Source organism: Macrosteles quadrilineatus, unplaced genomic scaffold (genome assembly GCF_028750875.1).
Source record: "Macrosteles quadrilineatus isolate MER2022 unplaced genomic scaffold, UCM_ALF_1.0 Scaffold_9__3_contigs__length_116548681, whole genome shotgun sequence".
Lineage (NCBI taxonomy): Eukaryota > Metazoa > Arthropoda > Insecta > Hemiptera > Cicadellidae > Macrosteles > Macrosteles quadrilineatus.
The window spans coordinates 22693962-22719023 of NW_026542602.1; the positions used below are offsets into that span (position 1 = coordinate 22693962).

The 25062-nt window shown below is 34.3% G+C and overlaps 2 protein-coding genes across 3 annotated transcripts; both read left to right on the plus strand.

Moving 5' to 3' along the window:
• The first annotated feature begins 279 nt into the window (after positions 1-279).
• LOC129002893 (secretory carrier-associated membrane protein 1-like) lies at positions 280-24743 on the plus strand. Of its 2 annotated transcripts, XM_054431003.1 has the most exons (11): positions 280-456; positions 6733-6834; positions 7642-7785; positions 9011-9022; positions 18709-18787; positions 20802-20936; positions 21602-21758; positions 22442-22543; positions 23292-23418; positions 23652-23828; positions 24311-24743. In XM_054431003.1, exons 1-10 carry the CDS (start codon positions 400-402, stop codon positions 23817-23819), a joined length of 1083 nt encoding a protein of 360 aa, XP_054286978.1. In that variant the 5' UTR covers positions 280-399; the 3' UTR covers positions 23820-23828; positions 24311-24743. The 2 variants fall into 2 exon arrangements, with proteins under 2 accessions (XP_054286978.1, XP_054286979.1); XM_054431004.1 differs by lacking the exon at positions 9011-9022.
• On the plus strand, positions 2083-5145 carry LOC129002892 (uncharacterized). Its single transcript, XM_054431002.1, has 2 exons — positions 2083-2195; positions 2832-5145. The coding sequence occupies exon 2, from the start codon at positions 2840-2842 to the stop codon at positions 5039-5041; it is 2202 nt and encodes a 733-aa protein (XP_054286977.1). The 5' UTR covers positions 2083-2195; positions 2832-2839; the 3' UTR covers positions 5042-5145.
• Positions 24744-25062: the final 319 nt, after the last annotated feature.

A 25062-nucleotide genomic window follows, 5' to 3' on the forward strand; every position in this document is an offset into this window, starting at 1 on the left:
GAATCAACCTTTATGAAAACAAAAACGTCATCTCAATGAACATAAATAATTAATAATCTCAAAGTGGGTAAATTAAGAAACCGGAGACACTTTTATATAGTATACTTTTACGTTAGGTCTCATCTATAAACCAAAGAGACGTAGGCTCCATTGCTCCTCCATATCTAAGCTGACCAACGTTATTACGTAATCGTTTCTTCGTTTGTTACTGCTCTTGCTCTACTGCTGGCTGATCTGATCTGAAAAAAAAACTGATACTGACTGTCGACTGACATTATCTGTCAAGAAGGGGCTGATATTTTAAGTGCCAGTTGTATTATTAATGACGGCTACTTATTTCCTTATTTAATGATTAAATTTAGTTTTGCATATTAGGTAGACTGTTTCAATTAGTTAAAAATGTCAGGGTTTGATGATAATCCATTCGGTGAACCTACTGTTGACAATCCGTTTGCGGTAAGTTGTAAAGTATAACTTAGGTTATCCTGGCAAGATGGCTCTAAAATTCTTGTAGCCTCGCTCATTAATTATGCAACGTTGTGCTTATAAATAGGCCTACACTTTTGTATTATAAATATTGCTTTGTTAATTTTATTGAATACCTGATATAGTGAATCCCCTGTTAGTAATGATACCCTGAAACCCAATGATGAGTCATCAGGTCTAGGCCTAGGCTTAAGTTTATGGTTCTTTGAAATGACATGTTGCTAGAATGATGATGAATCGCCTCTATTCTTAAATATTTATGCTGCTAAAAATACTAGTTAGCCTAAGTAGGCCTAATATCATTGACTACTGGATTGACAAAATTTTCGGTAAAAATTTAGGACCCAGACCCCAGCTTAAAAACACTTTCTGAAGTGTGAAATTGTGTAAAAAGTGTATAAAATGAAGTTTTGGAGGATAATAATTGGGGGAAAAGCAATTCCAGTCTCAAATATGGACTGGAATTGAATAAAACCAAACCTAACAACAGTTCCTCCAAAACCTCAATATAACTTAGGCCTACACCAATTTTACACAATTCCACACTTCAAGAATGTTGGATTCACTACATCGATGTGAAAAATTCACAAGGAATATGCACTCGACATATAATTTAGGCCTACTGCTGTCTCACTTAAAGTCAAAGATAACCAAAACCGGCAAGCACGGAGAGCACCATGTCTTTGGTTGACCGATAGCCAACCAGCAACAGCAACCTAGCCTACAACGAAAATTAAAATCACTTCGTCCAACAAATACATATTGATAGGTATTCACATACTTACTTATTTCACCAGGAATCACCCCGTTTTCTACATAATGTCCAAACGCGATTTTCTGACACAATAAGAATAAAAATTAAACACAAATTTGAGCTTCGTCCTCCTTGGTCACTACTTCACTTAAAGAACTAACAACATGGAGTCATGGAGACGGTTAAAAACAAAAAACTAACAACGAAACCACCAGCCAATCAGATTACTACACGAAAGAAATCATCTGCCAATCAGAAATCTGTACAATTACATCATCTGTTTTACCACAAACCAAAACAATAGCAATGCAGTTGCAGTGACAGGTCACTGTACCACAATTACCCCTAGAATTCCCTCTGCATTTCTTGTAAAAACCCGTTTTTTACAGCAAAGTACTGCAGTTAAGATTTCAACATGTAGATCTCATGAACACTCACTTGTTGAGAAAAAAAAATAATCGTTGATTATGAAATGAAACTGTTCTAAACTAACCAAACCAACCAAACTTGCTGTACGATTCCCAGAGGAAAAAATAATAGTTCATTATGAAATGAAACCGTTCTAAACTAACCAAACCAACCAAACTTGCTGTATAATTACATGAGGAAAAAATAATTATTGATTATGAAAAGATACTGTCCTAAACTAACCAAACCAACCAAACTTGCTGTATGATTTCACGAGGAAAAAATAATGGTTCATTATGAAATGAAACTGTTCTAAACTAACCAAACCAACCAAACTTGCTGTATGATTCCATAAATCGGTTTTATAAGAGAACTCGTTAGCTAGATATAGGGGAGAGGGGGGCAAGAGTGGACAGGGGCAAGAGTGGACAGTTTGAATTTCCCGCCTTGTACAGGAAGTAGGAAGTTCAAATTCCAGTCACCAGATAGTTCTAGTGTTTGGATTGTACACAGGAAGTTTGGAGCACATTGACATGACCTCATGAAGGTAAGCTCATTTTTTGTGTTTTTAGGGGTTAAAAGTAAATTTTTACTCATATATTTATATTGAAATAAGGCCTCCAAGCCATTTTTAAAGTTGATCTTGCATTTAAAGTCTTTATAGTACAACTTTTAAGGAATAAATTGGCATTGAGAAGTAAGCAATTGACCTAACCTAAAATCAGTTAGATAGGTTAGAACTAAAAAACAGCCCATGGGGCAAAAGTGGACACAAATTAAGGGGCAAAAGTGGACGTATGTATTTTTGTCCACTTTTGCCCCGAGGGTTTTTTATTTCATACTTCACTTAGCATTTTGCATATTTCTTACTTCTAAATGCCAATAGGCCTAGGCCTATGACATTAAATTTAAATTAAGAGGGTATCACATGCAGATTAATGGTTTTTTACTAAATGTAGGCTATGAGTGAAAACTAATTTAATTCCAGCCCTATTATACATCCATATAAAATAAATTTCCTATATAATATCTGTACACAAATAGGTAGGCCAAGTCTTTCAATATTTACATAGAATAGAAATTGTGTGCTAAAAGTATAGCCTCGTGATTGTCCCCCTAAATCAATAACCCACAGGCCTACTCCTAAAATAAATGGATTAAAAATATTGTTTTTCTTTTTTAGGTTTCAAGATGGTTCGGAACTATATAAGAAAAACTAACAGAGCTGAAATATCAGAAGAGGCAGTTAAGGCAGCCCTAGAAGATGTGAAAAATGGAAACATGTCCATTCGACAAGCAGCAGCCAATCATGGCTTAAAAAAATCCATGCTGCATAAGCGATTAAAAAAACTTGGGCCACTAGAGCCAGGCCATCCGGATATTGGTCCTACAACATCAAACCATGGCAAAAGCAAGTACAGCCATCCGCAGGTGTTCTCAACTGAAGAAGAAGATATGTTAGAGGACTACTTGATTCAATCAAGTAAGCTTCAGTATGGCCTGACATATAAGCAGGTCAGAGAGCTTGCATATGATTACGGAGTAAAGTTGGAACGGAAACTACCAATAAGTTGGGAAACGAACAAATCAGCTGGACTGGATTGGATGAAGGGTTACATGAAAAAACACCCAAGATTGAGTTTAAGAAAACCCGAAAATACAAGTATCGCTCGTAATTTAAACTTCAATCAACACAATGTTAGTACTTTTTTCAAAAACCTTGAAATGGTGAGGGGAAAGAACAAATTTAAGCCTGACAACATAATCAACGTGGATGAAACTGGATTAACCACTGTTTTAGAATCACCAAAAGTAGTAGCTCCTACTGGTGTCAAGCAAATAGGCCAAACTGTATCAGCAGAAAGAGGTGAACTTGTCACGGTGTGTGGCATTGTAACCGCTGCTGGAAATGCTATCCCCCCGGTATATATTTACCCAAGAGTGAATATGAAATCTTCATTCCTTATCGGTGCTCCAAATGGCAGTGTTGGATTTGCCTCCCGAACTGGTTGGATGAACCAAGATGTTTTCTATGAAGTAATCAAACATATTGCACAACATAAGCTACCAACAAAAGAAAATCCAATACTGATTCTATTGGACAATCACGAATCGCATATAAGTTTAAATACAATTGATTACTGCAGGCAGAATGGGATTGTTCTGTTAACATTCCCTCCACATACTTCCCACAAACTGCAACCACTTGATGTGGCTGTGTTTGCCCCCTTCAAATCTGCCTGTAAAGCTGCTTTTAACAGGTGGATAAGCTCTAACCCAGGGACACATATAAGCATATACAATATCGCCCATTTGTCTTCGATTCCGTTTGATGAAGCATTCTGCAGAAAGAACATTATCTCTGGTTTTCAAAAAACTGGAATTGAACCATTTAACCAATCAGTTTTTACACAAGATGACTTTGCCCCCTCAACAGTTACAGATAGACCTAATCAACAAGATGACACTATGGGGGAGGCTGATCTGCCTAGCGGTTTTGTAGATTCAACTGAAGAAAACATTTCTCAACCTGGGACATCTGCATCTATTTCTGCAAAGGAAGTAGGCCTAGGTCTATTAGAAAATATGGCCATAGACCCAGTTAACTTGGATGTTCCTGATACAGGCATAGGCCTATCTAATGATGAAACTGTACCCGGTATCAAAGAAACGATTCCAAAGAGACTTCCATTGGAAACACTTAAAACCGCCGTCAGTCCAGAGCAAGTAAGACCATTTCCCAGGTCTGAACGGAAAAAGTCTATCAACAAAGGGAGAAAAAAGGGGAAATCGTGTGTGCTTACAGATACACCGGAGAAGAACAGAATAGAACAGGAGGTTAGATTAAAATTAATGAAGAAGGAAAAAGCCCAATGTAGGTCTAAAAGAAAAATTGATTTAAGCCTATCTGTAAAAAAAGATTTGAAGAAAAACAAAAAGAATAAGATACTTAAACCCAGAGATTTGATAGGCAGTTTTGAAAGTGATTCAGAAGAAGTTGACGATGTGGAACTATGCGATGATGGTGGGTTTAGCCCTTTCTCAGAATCTAGTGACAGTGAACCAGAAGGGACTGGCGAAAAGGTAGAACATGATGGAAGAAATGTGAATATTAATGACTTTGTCTTAGTGAAGTTAGCTGGTAAAAAAGTTATTAAGTATTTTGTAGCACAAGTCAGTGAAAAAATTGGTCTTACAGATTTTACAGTCAGCTTCCTAAAAAGAAAGGACTACACCTACAAGTTTGTAAAACCTGCAGTTGACGATGAAAGTACTATTGACATTTCTGATATCATTGTAAAATTGCCTCAACCAAATGTTGTTGGAGGAACAGAAAGGGCCATAAGTGTTTTTAATTTTAAGTATAATTTTTCTGGCTTTAACATGGGCTAATTTCAGAAAGTTGAGAAAAAAGTAACAAGAATTGAAGCTTATTAGTTAGAATTTTTTCTATAAATGTAAATTTGCATTTTTATTTTGATTTTCATTGATAATTTTTGTTATTTTATAAGCACTGAAGCTTATAGTATGTGTTTACATTAATAAATATTTTTTCCCTTGCAAAATTTTATTTTTTTTGTACTGTCCACTTTTACCCCGAAAAAAACTCACAATGTCCACTTTTACCCCCAGTGGGGGCAAATGTGGACACGGTGCAGTTTTTCACGATTTTATAAAAAAAATAGTTAAAAAATGTTTTATCTTACTTATCAAGTATGCAAAGTTGATAACAAATAGTTAAAGGTTACATTAAGTGTTGATTTCAATTAATTTAACCAACAGAAAAAATTAAAAAAAATAAAATGTATTTTTTGTCCACTCTTGCCCCCCTCTCCCCTACAGCCAAACAGTAAAGTACAAACCATGAAACTAAATAACAAATGATGTTACATAATCTAATCTAACCTAACCTAACCCAACCCAACCCAACCTTAATATTAATGTTTAAATCACAGTTTATGTCAGAAAAGGCATGTGAGGAAGATAGGTCGGACTTTATGCGGATTCGTGACTGTATTAAGTGTTTTGAAGTGAGGTTAGATTAGGAAGGTAAAGGTTAGGTTATAATGAACCGACTCATTAATTTATGCAACTTCCAGACTGTTTTTGCACAATTAAATAGTGGGTGAAATACAATGAAATAACGATATCAAAAATGCGCAGAAAATATAGGCTAGCTACTTAATACAGTATGTAAACAGCGAGGCGTAGCGCCGTGCCATAAGTTATCACCCTCTCAATGCTTTCGGCCAGACACCTGGAAAGTGGCAATTCCCCATTCACCGCCATCAGTCACTGTCACAGTTGTGCTGGTAACATGTTGCAGTAGTGTACTGTACACTAGGGCCTATATTATCTAGACATTGTTTTAAATACGTACATTTTTGTACTTTGGTATTATACGGAGGCCGCCCTTTACTTAGGGACAGCGCGCTGTGGTGGTTATGTTAGGTTGGGTTATCATAAATATGTTTGTAGGACTTTCCTCGTTTTGTTATGAATTGAGCATTACCATTATGAGTCATGCTTTTGCCCGCCAAATCCACTCCAAGTAGGCCAAGGTCAGGTCATTTTCCGTAGCGCGTCACCACCTGTCACCGCCTGTGTCTGGGTCAGTGTTCTGAGTAGTGACTCATCTGGTATCATTCAAATTCAACTGCAGCTTTAAAATTTTTTAAAATTATAAATAAACAAATAATATACAATATTTCATCCGATACGGGTAAAAATCGATACAACTGAAGATAAGATACGATACATGTATCGAAACATCCTGCTCCGATACATATTGATACTGCTTATCGATACATTGACCTGTATCGCACATCACTAGGCCTACCTACTGTATATTTACCAAATACCAGCTGCACAGTAAGTATAAGTAACAGTTTGAAAGTTCATTAGTTCAAGGTGGTTCTCTCCTTAACATAAGTTGATCAGCTTTATAAACATGCTGTTCACTCTCCAAACAAAAAATTATCCTACAACAAACACAGCAAGATTGACTCAATTTCCACATTTCTTTTGGAACAAGAATGGTTCATTGGTTCTGTTTTTTTAAGTTTAGTAAACTTTTTTTGCAGGACCCATCAGTGACCCAGGTAACAAAACATGCCACTAATGCTACCCAGGGATTAGAAGACTACAATCCCTTTGCAGACCAAGCACCTCAGAGAAATGCAGCAGTAAGTAGGCCTTGGTTGTTTGTGTTATTTAAGACTTTGAGTTATACTTAGGGAAGTGAACACTGTTAAAAATGAAAATTTAGTTTCAGCAGAAGATGTAAACATAGGGATTAGTTTATCTAGGTTCCACTAATCCAAATCTCACTAAAAGGATGGCCGGCTGATCTGAATCACCCATTGCAGGTAAAATCTGGATCTGTTCTGGAAACCAGGAAAATCTCGGGATTGTACATGCATTTTGAAGACCAGAAAAACGTTTGTAAATTGTTCATGAATTTAGGAAGGGACCGGGTTACAATTTTTGAATGATAACCAAAAATTCAACTGAAGTCACAGAAATTTCTCGTTTTGCGTGATTTAAAATCGTGTACTGTAGATAAATTAAAAGCAAAGCTATGTGTTTCAACTAGGTATCAAGGGTATCCAGCTGACCAGAAATCAAGATAACTGGAATGTTTTTGTAGGCCTAAGTTACTTAAATTTAGTATAGAACTGGAAAATTTGAAATAAGCTCAATTAAGTAGCCTAACCTAATAGGCAGTAGCCTAGTTTTGAGCTTCAATTCATTAGAATTCTATTGGTTAACTTTTCAGGTTGTATCTTTTTAGAAAGAAAGTGGTCCTGTTAAAATATCACAGGTTTTGCCATGATAGCGGTTAATAAACTCAGATATTTTGTGATTACCAAAGTAATATAGCCGTTTACAATAATAAAACAGAATATTTGTGTTTTTAGATTTCATTGCATTTCCTGGAATTTTACTAGACTATGGTGTAGTATAGTAGATTGTTGTTACTTTTATTGCAGCCGGTGCGAGGCGCAGCTAACCCACCCTACCAACCCTCCTCACAGCCTGCTATCATGCAGCCCACACAGGAGGTGGCCCCGCCTGCGTATGCCAAGACTGCGCAGCAGACACAGCCCCAGCAACTGTCGGCCGCTGAGTTCCAGGTGAGACCACAGCTTAACCATAAGTCGTAGGCCTACTTCATTTATTAGCAGCGAATTATCCGTACATGATTATATTTTAAAAGTATTTAAACTGTTTGGTGTGTTCAATAATCATTAAATTGTCTCAACGACTGTTGAAAAGTTCATACACATTATCAGTGGTGCCACTTTGAAATCTTTTGAAGACAAACAGCTATCCTGATAGCCTATCTTATAGTGCATACAGGGTTCATCTCACCTAGAAACCGGGAAAAAATATGTGACTAAACGTGAATTTTGTTAAGAACTGGGAACTTTGAATGTTTTCGCGATCCCGGGAAATAACCAGAGGCAGAGGTGTTGACATGGTCATTGAAGGTGATCACAGTCCACTCTGCCAGAAATCTTCATGGACGTTGCTTCGATTATAGGAAATCAACACAGATGTGCCGCGATCGCAGGAAATCATCACGGTTGCTGCTGGGATTGCCGAAAATTATCATGGATGCTGTTGCGATCATGGAAAACCATCGCTGATGTTGCTGCGGTCGTGGAAGATTATTACGGATTTTTATACGATCGCGGGAAATCATCACTGATGTTGCCGCATTCGTAAGAAAAAATCACTGATGTTGCCGCGATCGCAGGAAATGACGAATATTACCGCCATAGCGGGAAAACATCACCGATGTTGCCGTGGTCGAAAGATATGATCACTGAGATGGTTACGATCTCAAGAACTTAACATGAAATTTGCAAAAGGGGTTTTCATTTACTAGCCAATATCAGTAATTACGGATAAGTTTTGCTTTCTTGGAGCGGCAAATTTGTCCTGAAACTTTTGAATTTTGAACCTGGAAAACCAGGAATTGTCTTTGAATTTTATTTTTATGGGACCCTGGGCACTCTGATGTACATCAATAGGCCTACACAAGAAAAGAATTAAATACATTAAACAATTAAAACAACATTAACTTTTAGTTGTTTACTATCATAGTAGTATAGCACTGACCAAGTTAAACTGATATTTAATAGGTCAGTTTGTAAACGTTTGAAGGATATGAATAGATCAATTAATTGTAGACACTTTTCTTAATCTAATACTGTAGCATACTAGTTTACAAAGAGTGTTTTACTTAAGGTATTTTATCTATAATTTTGTAGTTGGTTATCATTGACCTTTGGATAGTCAAAGGTATTAAGCACTTGGTAATATGAATGTTTTGTTTTGTCATCTGCTTTCCAGGCTGAATTAGACGTAAGTAAATAGTAGGCTAAATATTGTGAATTTTTTACTCTTTATTTCGACAGTTTACAGTTCTATCATAAGGAAATAATTTTCAAGGACAGCTGTCTTTGCAGTAAAATCAATTATACCCAGTGATTAAGTTATATTTCATTCCATATCCTGTTGTTTGATTAAAACTCTATTTTTAAATGATAGGCCTATTAGTCCAGTAAAATAAGACATTTTGGTATGCAAAAGGTCGGGTAGTTCTGATTTTTGGATATGTTGTTAGTGAAATGAAATGAAATGAAATGTTTATTCGTCACATAAGTTTACAAGATTGTGATTTTCACATATAAACATATGACATGTCAATACCACTTTACAATCTAATAATACCTTATGCTAAATTCTTTGTTTTTATCAATCCATAAAACCTAAAGCTAAGTTTTTATAAAATCATCTAGGGAATAAGGACACAAGAGAATGAGATAAGATTTTAGTTTTCTTTTAAAGGATGACATATTTTCTTCAGTTTTAATTTGATCTGGGAGGTTATTGTAAATTTTCCTACCCATGTACCATGGCGATCCTTCATACAGAGCTGTTCTATGCACAGGATATTGAAGATCATTCCTGTGTCGGGTGTTATATTGATGAGTGTAATTTTTCAACATAAATTCCTTATAATTTCTTTTTACAAGGATGCACAGTTGAAAAATATAAACTGCATAAATTGTCAAGAGTTTCATCTGAATAAAAAGGGGGCGGCAAGAGGAACGTGGTCTGGTATCAGCTAAAATTCTAACGGCAATTTTTTGTAAGATAAAAATATTCTTGGTAATGGGGGAGCTGCCCCATGAGATAATACCATAGGAAGACCTAGACATAAAATAAGAATGATACACAGCAAGAGCTGCATGCAAACCCGAAGACTTATAAACCACCCTTAGACCAAACAGTGCTTTTGCTAGAGACAAGCTAATTTGTATTTGATGATCAGACCATTTTAGATTTTCATTTATGTTTACACCCAGGAATTTAGTATTTGCAGAAGATTTTATGGAATCACCTGATTTTAGTTTGATTGTTATCTCACCTGCCTTCAGTTGTGGATTATGGAAATGAAGAAGATGAGTTTTGGAACAGTTTAGATGTAGTCCGTTTTGTGCAAACCAAGTTATCATGGAATCTAAATCTCGGGATGCAATGTTAGTTGCAGAAAAAATAGAAGGTGCTCTTACTAGCATTGTTGTGTCATCAGCGAATTGAATAATTTTGGAAGAAATTGAAAAAGACAAGTCATTGATGTAGAGGATGAACAGAAGAGGCCCCAATTTAGATCCCTGCGGAACACCATGGGTTACTGAGCTCCATTCAGAAAAATGTTTTACACCGGATTTATCTTTGATGACAACCTGCTGATATCTGTTAGTGATGTAACTAGAAAACCAAGAAAAAGATGATCCAGATATCCCATACAATCTCAATTTCTCCAAGAGAATGTCATGCCTGACACAATCAAAGGCCTTAGACAAATCACAGAAAACACCAAAGGTTCTCTGCGATCCGTCCAAGGCCTCCACTGCCTCAGAAACTAGATTGACTATTGCATCAGACGTGCTTCTCTCCCTCCGAAAACCAAATTGATTCTTGTTCAATAAATTGTTTGATTCAAGAAATGGAACAATTTGTGAGAGAACAACCTCTTCAAATATTTTTGAAAACACAGGTAAGAGAGCCACTGGTCGGTAGTTTGAAATTTCTTCCGAGTCCCCCTTTTTAAATATAGGTATAATTTGAGCATACTTCAATTTGTCGGGGAAGACTCCTGTCAGCAGTGAAATGTTGATAGAATGAGTGAGTGGTTTTATAATTGAAGAAGCCAATGATTTTATTACATTTGTAGGAATTTCATCCCAGCCAGTTGAACTTTTATTCTTTAATCGATTGATGCAGGAGATAACATCGGATTCAGAGACAATCTTAAATTCAAATGCATGTGGGACATTTAGAGTTGCCATTTTTGCTTTGGCTATTGAATCTGCCACCGAAACCTGGGACTGAAACTTATTTGCTACACCAATGAAGTGATGGTTCATGCAATCAGCTACTTTTATAGGATCGTCAATAACCTCCCCATTAATTTTGATTCCTAGACAAGGTTCTGTTTTACAATTTGTACCGATTTCTCTCTTTACAATGCTCCATGTTGTTTTACCTACATTATCACTATTCTCTAACAAATTTAAGTTGTACCTCATTTTGGCTGCCCAAATTACTTTCTTAAAAACCTTCTTGTAATTTTTAAAGTATTCTAAGAAAACAGGATTTGTATTATTTCTAGAAATTTTATAAAGCTCCCATTTTCTTTTACTGGATATTCTAATACCTTTTGTTACCCATTGATTATTTCTCCCATTTGTTGACAGAGATTTCTGTTTAATTGGGCAATTATTCAAAAAAGAATCATAGAATATTCCAAAGAAATTATTGAAACTACCATTAGAACTAAGGTTTGACATGCAATTAGTCCAGTTCTCTTCAATCAGACCGTTTAACATACCAAGAACGTTTTCCTTCTTTATGACCCGCTTCGACAAGTATTTTTTACATTGGTTAGGCCTTATTTCATTTCTTTGACAAATTACCTGACCTAAGTGGTCAGATATCCCAAAGTCCACTACTTCACAAATCTTATCAATACTATTTACATTTGAAATTACATTATCAATACAAGTGGCTGTAGTTGGTGTTATTCGAGTATACTCCTTGATCATGGCATTGTACCCAAAAGACTGAAACAAAGTTTTAAACCTAACACATTTTTCATCATCAATTTGCATGTCTATATTAAAATCCCCACTTATGTATATTGGACACAAATGTTGTTCTGCCTCAAGGTGCTGTAATAGTTTTTCAAAGCTTGAGAAAAAAATCTTTAGGTTTTGGTCATTCGGAGTCCTGTAAATTACAATGTATATTGTTTTGGTTGACTTTTCATTACTCATTGTTTCAATAGCAGTGCATTCAAAAGCTTCTTCAATTGCCATAGAATCAATATCTTTCCTTTCTTTAAAAGTGATATTATTTTTTGCAAAAATACATACCCCTCCCCTACTTTTTACACTTCTGTGGTAAACTGAGGCTAGCTTATAGGAGGAAAAACAGTTAGGCAAGTGAACATCATTTGTATCCATCCAATGTTCTGACAAACAAACAATTTCTGGTTCAAGTTTTAAATGATCTAAAGTAACTTTCAAGACAACAAATTTACTTAAACTTGATCCCTGAATATTTAAGTGAGTTAACAAACATTTTTTTAGAATATTTTTTTTATATTTTACATTAAACTTTAAATTTTTTAATTGTTTTGGCTTATTTACACGTTTATCTAAAGCTAAGTTACATACACTTGGGTTGCTGACGTTAAGTTTTTTTGAAGATCACTACTATTTACATTAGTATCTACACTACAGGTACTACTTTTATCAAAAGACATTTTGTCAGTAGAGGTTGTTGTCCCACCTTCAGTTGTGTTGACCGTGATGTCTGCTGAAGCACCACTTCCTGACTCATCGGTTTTGTTCATCGGTTTTGTTAGTGTTGGGCCCATAACATAAAATCCAAGTTATCCACCTCGAGATGCTGCCGCTCGCCGCGGGGCGCGCCACTTGTTATCGAAATATCAAACATATGGCAATTCCTATTGTTTTTCACTCCATCTCGCGAACCGCTCATTTTACCAAAAATTTTATATTATTACATTAAAGAAGAATAAATTTGTGACAGTTTAAGCCCAACAGCAAGTATGTAGCGTAAATAATGGTCAAAATACAGACCATCAAAATAAATATATTTTCCAAAGACTGATAAAAATTGTGGTTTTTTCAATATTTCCACAATATAGTTGTTTGAAGCAAACACCGTATTGATTTAGAGAGTATGCCAGTTTATTTGCTATTAATAGAAAATAAATGAAGTAAGAATAAAAATACCCCCACCTCAGCAAACCTGCAGACTAAGCGAATTTCCATTTGCTTGATTTGATTTTCACAAACCTATTTAAATAACATTAGGTTTAACTGGTGCCTAGGTTTGCTGCTACAGGGAGGGTAATATAGTATATAAAATAATAAAAGTATGATAAGAAACAAATAAATTTACCCAATTTTATAAAAATGTGTCTATAAATAAGGAAAAAACAATAATTCAAAATCTTCGCTATTGGAATAACATGAGGTTTTTTAATTTACATTTTTTATTTTTCTCCGTAACCAATAACTGTAAAAAAAACCATTTTAATGTACTAAATTATTTGTTTTTAAGCTCTACAAAATTATTTAATGATACAATTGTAAAATTGTATGTTTTGAGGGTTAAAAATGAAAAAAAATATTCTTACCGGCAAAATACCTATAAAGCAACCGTTCCTATGGCCTTATCATGCCGATCATGCTTTGCGAACTCGTTTTAATAAATAAATGTATGTGTGCATGATTCAATGATTCAATGATTTATATAGGCCATTAAGAAAAAGCAATAGGCTAAGTCCCTTACAATACAAAGTAAATATGATAAATAGTCCATCTCTTGATTCACAAATTAAAGTAATGTTTGTACCAAATTCCACTAAATCGGATGATTTTTGGGAATCATCGTGCTAACAGACGATAATAACTTTTTTGGATACAGTTTAGTAAAATCTTTAGTTTTTTTTTGGATACTGGGTCTCCAAAAAACTTACCTAGTTTGAAAATTTATTTATTTATTGTACTAGATACAAACTACTTTTCAACGACTGATACCATAGAGAAGGCTATGCTGATACATTAAATGAAAGGTAATAAAATAAAAGTTATTTTAACACTATCACACCTCAATATGCGAACCATTTGTAGCCCTGCAGACGTGCAAGCTATTCTTACTAATTTTTATCATTAATATTTTATTATTTGTATTATAATTTATTACCAAAACTATGTTCAAGGTCAAATAGGTGTACGCAACTCATTGCCAACGTACAAAACTAAAACTTTGAAGTATACTCTACACAGCACGAAATGATTATTACTCATCCATTTGAACAATAGTATTGTGAGGTATGTTTAAAACTATGGAGTCTTTCTCGGACACCCGGTATATATATATATTTATATATGTTATAACAATTTGAACCAACAGTATTTTTGGCCTCTTGGAATACCAAAATGAAAAAAGTAAATCGGTCCCGGGTCTAGGTCTTACCATGAGACCAACTGTAATAGCGTATTCCCTATAAGGGAAATTTGCTAATAATCAGCATATCATTTATATTGAATGGTGTGTGTTGAGGAAACCACTATTGAATCTTTTCATCAATTTCGTTGTCTTGAGCAATGCGAGAATGGCGCACGTCAACATGTTGCTCACTGTTAATGTTCAACTGACGTAATTTGTTATAATATTTCTCAACTTCCTACAGATTTGATGAGGACGGATCATCCCAAGCGCCCATCAAGTTACAACATTTTGTCTGTTATCCCTCGTCCCCGAGTCAATCCACCAGTGCTTTTCATTGTCTTTATGAGGGCCTGTTCGATGGCCTAATCAGACCAAATTCCACACCAGAACTTGTCTGTACGTCCTGTAGTGAAATTTCCGATCTTTGTGAATTTTTTTTTTGTTCTTCAATATCAATCCTGTATTTCAATTCATATTCAGCATGTCCTGTATAGATGGGCGCACTTGGCGTGGAAAAATTACCCGCTGCATGGAAGATCTGTAGAGTGATTGTAATTGGAATATCTTATTTGTCTGATCTTTCAGCCTCAATAAACTGTTAACTATGTTAAACTGTTTTATTTTGTTTTCATGTGAAAGTATTGTACCCAAAGCTTAGCTTAAATGTTTATGTATAAACATTTGACAGCTTTGGGAAGAGTAGTTTTGCCGTTGAAGGTATATTTTGAAGGTCTGTTTTTCGGCATGTAAACCTACATTTATTAAAACGAGTTCGCGAAGCATGATCATTGAAGTATAAGACAAAACTTAGGAAATTAATTTATGTTTTTAGAAACGTACGCTAAATTCTTAACATTAATGAAATAAAAATGTTATACTATGCATTTGTCCAATCGGTACTTCAATATGGAATTATAGTATGGGGAGGAGCTAGTAGCAATATTTTAAAGCCACTGTTTGTCATACAAAAACTAATTATTAAAATATCTTTTTAATTCAACAGCTACAAATTTATTATTAAAAAACACTCAATTACTTTCGGTGCGTCAACTTTTTATCAAAACTTTACTTGTACATACCTACTCCAATCAAGATTTGATAGTGACGCCAATCACACATAACTATCCCACCACAAAAGCTGTAAATGTAGGTATGCAGGTACCCCGAGTTTTCAAGTCTGCAAACCTTACCAATGCTTTTATATTGCGAATTTTTTTGTATAGGAATATACCATCAGAGATTAGCGATCTACAGGTATCTCTTCCAGTTTATAAACGTTCAGTAAGCAGTTGGCTGTCGGAGATTAGGCTCGATAAGTCTGAGACACTCATCAGTTCAGTATACAATACATAACAATAATAAATACACAAGTACGCCAAACAATATTTAGCGTACAGACATTAGTAACTGCAACTCCATTCACTCGACTACCTTTTACTTAGCATTAACTGTTCCTGTAGCTGTCTCATAGCTTAGTTGTAAATAGTATTTTGATTGATTTAGTTTTAATTTTTAAGAATATTCCTAATTTGATTTGTAATAGAGCTCGTCCTGCGCACAGGTCTTTTACGGCCTATGCGGGACTATTGTTCGTATTTTGTATATGTATATATTGTAAAAAAAATTTTGGAAATAAAACAGATTTTGATTTGATTTGATCAGGCCATGGGTACGGTTTGCTTTATGGGGTTTTTTGTTAAGGACGGGTTTTTCGTATTTTTGACCCTTAAAACATACAATTTTACAATGTATCTCTAGACCATTTTGAAGAGCTTAAAAACAAATAATTTCGTACATTAAAATGTTTTTTTACAGTTATTAGTTACGGAGAAAATTAAAAAATGTAAATTAAAAAACCTCAAGTTATTCCAATAGCGAAGATTTTTAATTATTGTTTTTTCCTTATTTATAGACACATTTTTATAAAATTGGGTAAATTTATTTGTTTCTTATCATACTATTATTATTTTATATACTATATTACCCTCCCTGTAGCAGCAAACCTAGGCACCAGTTAAACCTAATGTTATTTAAATAGGTTTGTGAAAATCAAATCAAGCAAATGGAAATTCGCTTAGTCTGCAGGTGGGACTATTGTTCGTATTTTGTATATGTATGTATTGTAAAAAAATTTTTGGAAATAAAACAGATTTTGATTTGATTTGATCAGGCCATGGGTACGGTTTGCTTTATGGGGTTTTTTGTTAAGAACGGGTTTTTCGTATTTTTGACCCTTAAAACATACAATTTTACAATGTATCTCTAGACCATTTTGAAGAGCTTAAAAACAAATAATTTAGTACATTAAAATGTTTTTTTACAGTTATTAGTTACGGAGAAAATTAAAAAATGTAAATTAAAAAACCTCAAGTTATTCCAACAGCGAAGATTTTTAATTATTGTTTTTTTCTTATTTATAGACACATTTTTATAAAATTGGGTAAATTTATTTGTTTCTTATCATACTATTATTATTTTATATACTATATTACCCTCCCTGTAGCAGCAAACCTAGGCACCAGTTAAACCTAATGTTATTTAAATAGGTTTGTGAAAATCAAATCAAGCAAATGGAAATTCGCTTAGTCTGCAGGTTTGCTGAGGTGGGGGTATTTTTATTCGTACTTTCATTTATTTTCTATTAATAGCAAATAAACTGGCATACTCTCTAAATCAATACGGTGTTTGCTTCAAACAACTATATTGTGGAAATATTGAAAAAACCACAATTTTTATCGGTCTTTGGAAAATATATTTATTTTGATGGTCTGTATTTTGACCATTATTTACGCTACATACTTGCTGTTGGGCTTAAACTGTCACAAATTTATTCTTCTTTAATGTAATAATATCAAATTTTTGGTAAAATGAGCGGTTCGCGAGATGGAGTGAAAAACAATAGGAATTGCCATATGTTTGATATTTCGATAACAAGTGGCGCGCCCCGCGGCGAGCGGCAGCATCTCGAGGTGGATAACTTGGATTTTATGTTATGGGCCCAATACTAACAACATATCCAAATACCCCCGCCGCAGCAAACCTGCAGACTAAGCGAATTTCCATTTGACTGATTGGATTTACACTGAAATGTCTACTTAAAAATATAACATTTATTCCCGATTTAAATAGAATTAGTTTAACAAGTACTTAGGTTTGCTGCATCAGGGAGGGTAAAATTGTTTTTTTTTTTGTAAAATGTTAATAGTTAGTAAGAAATAAAAACATTTTCCAAATTTGATCAAAATATGTTCATAAACAAGCAAACTACAACAGTTTACTTATTCTCCATAAGAATAACATGGGAATTTTAAATTTACAATTTTTTGGAATTTTCTCCGTAACCGTTAGGCGCATAATAACGCTTCAATATACTAAATTATTTGTTTTTTTAATCTCTACAAAATGGTTTGGAAATAAATTGCAAAATTTTAAGTTTTTTGGGTCAAAAATGGGAAAAACCTATTTTTACCCCATAAAACCCCCCGTAAACACCCGTTCCCATGGTCCGATCATGCTGGATCGCGAACTCGTTCGAATAAACGTAGGTTTACACGTTTGTACCAAATTTCATCAAAATTGGATCATTTTTGCTTGAGTTATCGTGCTGACGGACACATATATATATATATATATATATAAATATATATATATATATATATATGAATTTGAACGGATGGTGTTTTTGGCCTCTAGGGACCTCAAAACAAAAAAAATATCGGTCCCGTGTCCAGGTCTTACCATGAGTACTACGGTAATAGCTTATTCCCTATATGGGAAATTCGCTAAAATCAGAACTACCCGACCTTTTGCACAGCAACCCCATATTTTCTGACAGATTTACTGGACTACTATCATTTATTTGACAATTTACTATTTTTTACCCAGACAGTTTTTCAAAAGTTTGGGCATCTAAATTAAAATTGTTAAGTTTTTAAATTGATGAACTGCTTTTTAAGTTCGTATATTGGTGACCTTTTTTGTCACATAAGTAAAAGAATTACAATAGCAATCAATTAAATAATTAAGGACATTTTATGTTTAGAATTTAGATGTAGATATTATCACTAGACCAACAAATATCATTGAAAGTTATGATTCTTGGTGCTCATAATTCTAACTTATGATTTAACTAAACCCCTTGACCTTAATGGAACAGTTTTATCTTGATTTGTTTGTAAAGTTTATACTTATGTCAATGTTTGTCTAGCCTAGACTATGAGGTCATTTAAAACGACAATGCAATTTTTTTATCAAGCCTAATTATTTTTCTATTTTTATAGAAAAAAAAAGAATTTGGTTATTATGGTATTAAATAGTCGTGTTGTTGGTCATTAGTTAGATTGTACATTATATTACTCTCTTAAACACTATGTATGTACAGCCTACAGTGAATGCGTCCTAGGAGTACATGTATACCCTTTACTAAACTATGTTCTAATTGTAGACCTGTACTTTTTAAACAGATCAACATATTTGGAATATTGTTTTTTCAGCGTCGACAAGAAGAGCTAGAGAGAAAAGCTGCCGAGCTTGCGAGGAGAGAAGAAGAACTCAGGAATGCCCCATACAATGGTGCGTTTTGCCACTTTAGTCGTATATATTTTATTATGAAGCTGTGTTTCTTAGGTCTTAGGCTACTATGTGACGACATAAAAAAGGAACAATGCATATTTTTATACAAAAAAATATTTAAACCATGCAAGATTTGGTAATGTGATTCCTTTTGTTGTTTTGTTATAAAAATTAACCAGCTGTGTCCAGTTTCAAACAATAACAAATAATACCCCTGCCGCAGCAAACCTGCAGACTTCAAGCTTATTTCCATTTGCCTGATTGGATTTACACTAAAATGTCTCCTTATAAATATCACATTATTATTCCATATTTAAATAGAATTAATTCAATGAGTAGGCTATTTAGGTTTGCTGCAACAGGGGGGGGTAAACAAGTTTTTTTTTTTGTAAAATGTTAATAATGTAGTAAGTAACAAATGAATGTATTTTCCAAATTTGATCAAAATATTTTCATAAACAAGCAAACTACAACAGTTGACTTATTCTCCATAGGAATAACATGGGAATTTTAAATTTACAATTTTTTGGAATTTTCTCCGTAACCATTAGGCGCATAATTACACTTCAATATACTAAATTATTTGATTTTTAAGCTCTACAAAATGGTTAGGAAAGAAATTGTAAAATGTTGTGTTTGTGTTCTAAAACCCCCCATAAACCCTCGTTCCCACAGTCCGATCATGCTGGTTTGCGAACTCGTTCGAATAAGTGTAAATTTACACATTTGTACCAAATTTCATCAAAATCGGATCATTTTTGCTAGAGTTATCGTGCTACCGAATGTGTTTTTAGCCTCTAGGGACCTCAAAACGAAAAAGTAAATGGGTCCTGTGTCCAGGTCTTACCATGAGTACTACGGTAATAGCTTATTCCCTATATGGAAAATTCGCCAAAGCGCTTCAAGCGTGTTAAGCTTGAAGTTCTATTAACAATAACTAGGAGGACCTGTAACATTTCGTACGGAAATTAAATCAAAATTTCTCCTTTTTTTAACGAATTGTTTCAGTTGACAAACTAATCAATATTATGTAAGTAATATGAAATGAAATGCTTTATTTCCGTGAACATGATACATGTATGGAAAAAGTCAAATAAACTAATACTAAGTAAGAGTACTTAATAAATACCCCCGTCGCAGCAAACCTGCAGACTAAGCGAATTTCCATTTACCCGGCTTGATTACTAATAAAATATTCCCTAAAAATTGTCAGATTTATTTCCACATAATTTTAGTGAGTAGCCTACTTAGGTTTTCTGCTACAGGGAAGATATTGAGGTGTGATTTTTTATTTAAATGTTAATAGCTTAGTATGAAATAAACAAAATTGCCAAATTTGATTAAGATATATCCATAAACAAGCAAACTACAATAGTTTATAATAATCCATCCCACAGAAAAATACATGCCTCCTAAAAGGCGTTTTTCAAAGATGATGGATCATTATTGAAGAGTAGTTTAGGTCTTCTGTGGTCAACTTCCTTCCGGCCATTTATTGTGGACGGAGAAATTAACAGAGTTTCAAATAATCCCAGACACAATGTTTGCTGAGTCAAGGTCCAGAATGGAGTGCTTCCAACAATAGATAAGGATAAAGTTGTCAGGTGGCTAGCTGAAACAACTAGAACTATTGGTTTGAAAATTGGTTGTCTGATTGTAACACTCTACAGAGTTTGATCATTGTAATTTGGGTATATAATGGCAAGTTTGACCCAATAAATTTTGCCGTATTTTGATCATCATGCTACCTTCAAAAACGAATCATAACAAATATTAAATTGATCTGTGTGTTCTGTATTATTTATTTTGGATTGTACTATTGTTCTGATTGTTTTTTGTGTTAAAGCGTCGTAAGTAACCCATCAAATGAAAACTAGGTCCATTGTCGTTCCAGATGAGAATCGAACGAGTAACCTTCGGGTTCAAAGACAATCACTTATTCACTTGACTTTAGTCAGTTTCATCGTCAACTATTATTATACAGTGAGTTATACAGTGATTTATGATTTTACAGTGAGGAGAAACAATTGGCCCCCGCTACCAGAGAACAACTGTTGTGGTCTTCAACCTTGTTTCTATCAAGACATCAACGTTGAGATTCCTGTTGAGTTTCAACCAATTGTGCGCAACCTGTATTATCTCTGGATGTGTAAGTTGAGAATAATTGTTTTGTTGATACATTTAATAAAAACAGTTTTTTTCATGATACGGATAATTGACCGTAATAGAAGTCCTGTTGTAGATTTTTCCTATCAAGTGATCACCGTGGTAAAAAAATGTCTGCAACAACTAATCTCTTAAACAACATCCATACTCTCATCCTCATCCTGAATTCATACCAACCTCCAAAAAGTTTTGTTTTCATTTTGCCTAATTTTTCATTCAGGCACAATATGATCACGGATTTACCAAATTGCTTCCATTAAAATGCATGCATAAATCAGTACAAATCCCATTAGGGATGGCTGTAATATTTATCACCAACACACCAGTCAGCCTAATTTAGGACCAAGATGAGTGAAGGATGAGTGTGGAATAAATTATGTTACTGTTTATTATCTTTGCTTAAATAAGATCTGCTGGATGTTTTCGGAATCATTTATCAAACCTGCTGATGGCTAATGGCAGCTGAATACAGTTACAAATCATTCAGAAAGCTTCTAGCTTTTCTCATAATTAATTGATCCAGTAATCCTTTAATGACCAGGCAAGTACTAACCACTCAGCCACCCAGCTATGCAAAGAATATTTACTTACATTTCTACATTAGCCTATACAATATATAACATCTAATATGTTTGTCTGTTTGTGCAGTCCACGCAGCACTGATGGTGATCAATGTTATCGGAGGTCTGCTCCTCATCCTTCACAACGCAGACTTCAGCACCTTCGGTGTAGGAGTGATATACACTCTCATCTTCACTCCCTTCTCCTTCATCTGCTGGTACCGTCCTATCTATAAAGCCTTCAGGTAATCAACACACAATCATGTACAGAGAAGTATTGTGTATTGGTGACTTTATCACTCCATTTTAGATTTAACTATTTAATTGTCAGTAAATGTAGTGTTACAAAAAAAAACTGTAACAGTTGTTAATAATTAATAGCTTCGAATAAACTTTGTGGATTTAATTTTTCTTGGTGTGGCAAAGTCACTACCTAAGAATATGGTAATGAATATAAAGGCGCTAGTAGCTTGAAAACTTGTCAACTCCTTATATCCTGTTATCCCTAGTGTGATCACATATTTGTTTATTAGTTATTGGCTTTAAAATGAAATGAAGTTTTTGATTTTAATGTGTCTGTTAATTATTTATTATAGTACTTACACGGTGACGGCGATCTAACAAGGATGATTTTATTCATGACAAATCGCCTGAACATAAATCTTGTAAACTCTACATTATGTACCAATAAATATCATTCATAGAATCGTTAAAATAATAAGTTTTAGTTATGTTTTGTGTTATTGTCATCTGACCTTGTTTTTGCTGGTATTGGTTGGATAGTCGAGCCTCACCTGTATCTATTCAGCTAGTCATGAGTCAAAAATTGTTTGATGGCAATAACAACTTGTTTAGACTCTCCACTGATGCACCATTGTAGTCTTGATGTATAACACTGAGGTTCTACTGTAGATGTGTTGTGTTGCAGAAGTGACAGTTCCTTCAACTTTATGGTGTTCTTCTTCATATTCTTCTTCCAGATGGTCATCACCATCTTTCAAGCCCTGGGACTACCGGGCGCCGGCACTTGGTGAGTAGTTATAACACGTTGTGAGCTCATTCTTATCACTGTGGTCATGTGATCACCACAAAGGCCAGTACTGGTGTGATAATGGAAAAGTATTCGTTGCTGTTATTGTGATGTATTTAACGAGCATTTCTTTCAATTTAAGTGGGATTGCTTGTGACTTGAATAAATAATATCGTTCATCACATGTATGTTACCTAAATTTGAGAATCAATGATGACCTATTAAGCCTACTACACTTGCACTTTGCTTCTCCTTGCTTGTAAATTCTTTTTCCCCTCCAAAAAGGTAACTTTTAAGACGATATATTAAAAATATATATTATATATATTTAATTTTTTTAACAACTTGATCACAAACCAAGTCAACTAACACTGTGTACGGTTGTTAAAAACAAAATCACTTGGGTTAGGTACTGATGTTTATTGATACTTTTTATTTTTTTTTTCCTTTTTTAGTTAAAACCAAGCAAAGTACTCATCAATTGAAATTAAGTCTCATCAATTTAGAAGGCCATTTAGCCAGTCTACTAGATGTGCGTATCCTCACCTCTTTAAATAAGATAGTCCTCAATTCTCTAGTCTTTAATACCATAGTAGGTATTTAAAGTAGCATACAAGTTAAAATTATTCTTATGTCTAGCTTATTACATTTTTGATAAATATTAGCCCCTACGACAAGACAAGTTAAGTAAATAGGCTGTATAAGCACAAGACTTACAGAGTAACTAAAGGTGTGAATGATGTTGCAGTGGGCTCGCCACAGCTCTAAAGACCTTTGATGGAACTCCCTCTGGCATTGTGATTGGAATCTTCTTGCTTCTCGTCGCCGCTGGCTTCTGTTGTGCTGCCTTTATTGATTTCTTGCTCCTAGCCAAGGTAAATAAACAAAAGATAATAACTACTTATGTTTGCTGTAACAATACAGTTATTACTTCTTAAATATTATGGTATTTTTAGTTAATGTAAACCAAGTCCATTAGATCAGTAGATTATTCAAAAATAAGATTGAATGAGCTACTTGGAAACTACAGAAGCAGGATGTGATGCAACAGGTAACATAGTCAGTTCTGCTGTGAACATAAATTCAACCAGCTCTACTATATCCACAGGTACACCGTATCTACCGCTCTACTGGAGCCAGTTTTGCCAAGGCACAGCAGGAGTTCACTTCGGAGATCATGCGTAACCAGCATGTGCGTGACGCTGCTGGTAACATAGTCAGTTCTGCTGTGCAAAGTCAGTTCAACCAACCGCGCCAGCCCTCCTCAAGATACTAACTACCTCAGGTGAGTGTAGAAGGTTTCTAGATTGTTGACATATGATCCTGAACCTATCTAACCTAACTGAAGAGTAATTCCCTTATCACTCATTTATTTAAGTCTTCTCTAATAGTGATGTTTATAGTCTTTTGAATATTTGAGTGTGAATGAATAAAATCATTAGCCAATTGAATGGTTACCTACGGTCAGTGAAGATCTTTATGAAGATCTTTCTTTTTCGGGTTCACTGGAAAATCTGGACTGCCAAGCTATTTGGTAGCAAATTTGCAAGACGTTGCTGTAATAATTTAGATAATTTGGCCTACATCAAAAGAAATCTATAATCTATTCAACTTATAAACATTGAATGAAATCATAATTTCATTAAAAATTCTGTTTCAACTAGAGCAAATTTTTTACATTAGGCCCAACTTGTTTTTGGGCATTCCCACTGACTTAATTCTAGTTTTGATTAGTTCACCCCATGTGTCATAGTTTGTATTTTCCAGGAGAAGGAGTGAAATGGTTCCAACCCAGCTAACTAGACCACTTTTGGTCTGAATGCTTTCTCTATATGGTTGATGTAAGTTATGTATAGACTGGCTATAAAACATTTTGATTTTACATCTGATAAACTTGTCGATTGTCGTAGGCTTTATTTAAGTTTTGCCTTCTTATTTCAATTATTTATTAGTATTAGTCATAAAGTAAGTTATTAAAGACAAGCCTGGTTTGCGTATATTAAATTTATTAGTAATGAGTAACCCAAAGATGAAGGAAAACTTTCAAGTTAAGACTTGTAGTAAGGCTATAATGTACTTACATTGTGATGAGTTAAAGGTGTTAAGTTATGTGTAGTTTGTTTCAACCACCATATTATTTATGTGGTTTGTTTGTTTGGAAACATTGTCAAAATGTTTAAATAAATGTGTTTTTCCAGTAGACTTATTTCTTGCACCACACACTTGTAAAGCAGGTTCATAAGTGCAATTGTCAATATCAACGTTGAGTCATTATGTCGCTTCTGTTCTATTTTTCATCTTCAATACTGTGGCACAAAATTTTAAATAGGCTTACAATCGTGGTATCAAGATTGTGCAATAATGTTGATTTCTTGTTCATCTGTAGGTTATTAATTGTGTCTGGAAACTAATGTAACAAAAGTATTTAGGTTTGATACTGTATTCTGTTTACTGTATCACCAAGGCAATGTTACACGATTTTTGAAACTTCAAGTAATTGATCTCCTGAATATATAGAA

What these genes read in the sequence shown, in the direction of transcription:
- LOC129002893 (XM_054431003.1), top strand. Translation starts at nt 400, where the DNA reads ATGTCAGGGTTTGATGATAATCCATTCGGTGAACCTACTGTTGACAAT. An exon ending in CAGGAATGCCCCATACAATG is followed by an intron (nt 18,788 to 20,801) that starts GTGCGTTTTGCC and finishes ATGATTTTACAG; the next exon opens with TGAGGAGAAACAATTGGCCC. An exon ending in ATTTCTTGCTCCTAGCCAAG is followed by an intron (nt 23,419 to 23,651) that starts GTAAATAAACAA and finishes CTATATCCACAG; the next exon opens with GTACACCGTATCTACCGCTC.
- LOC129002892 (XM_054431002.1), top strand. Translation starts at nt 2,840, where the DNA reads ATGGTTCGGAACTATATAAGAAAAACTAACAGAGCTGAAATATCAGAA.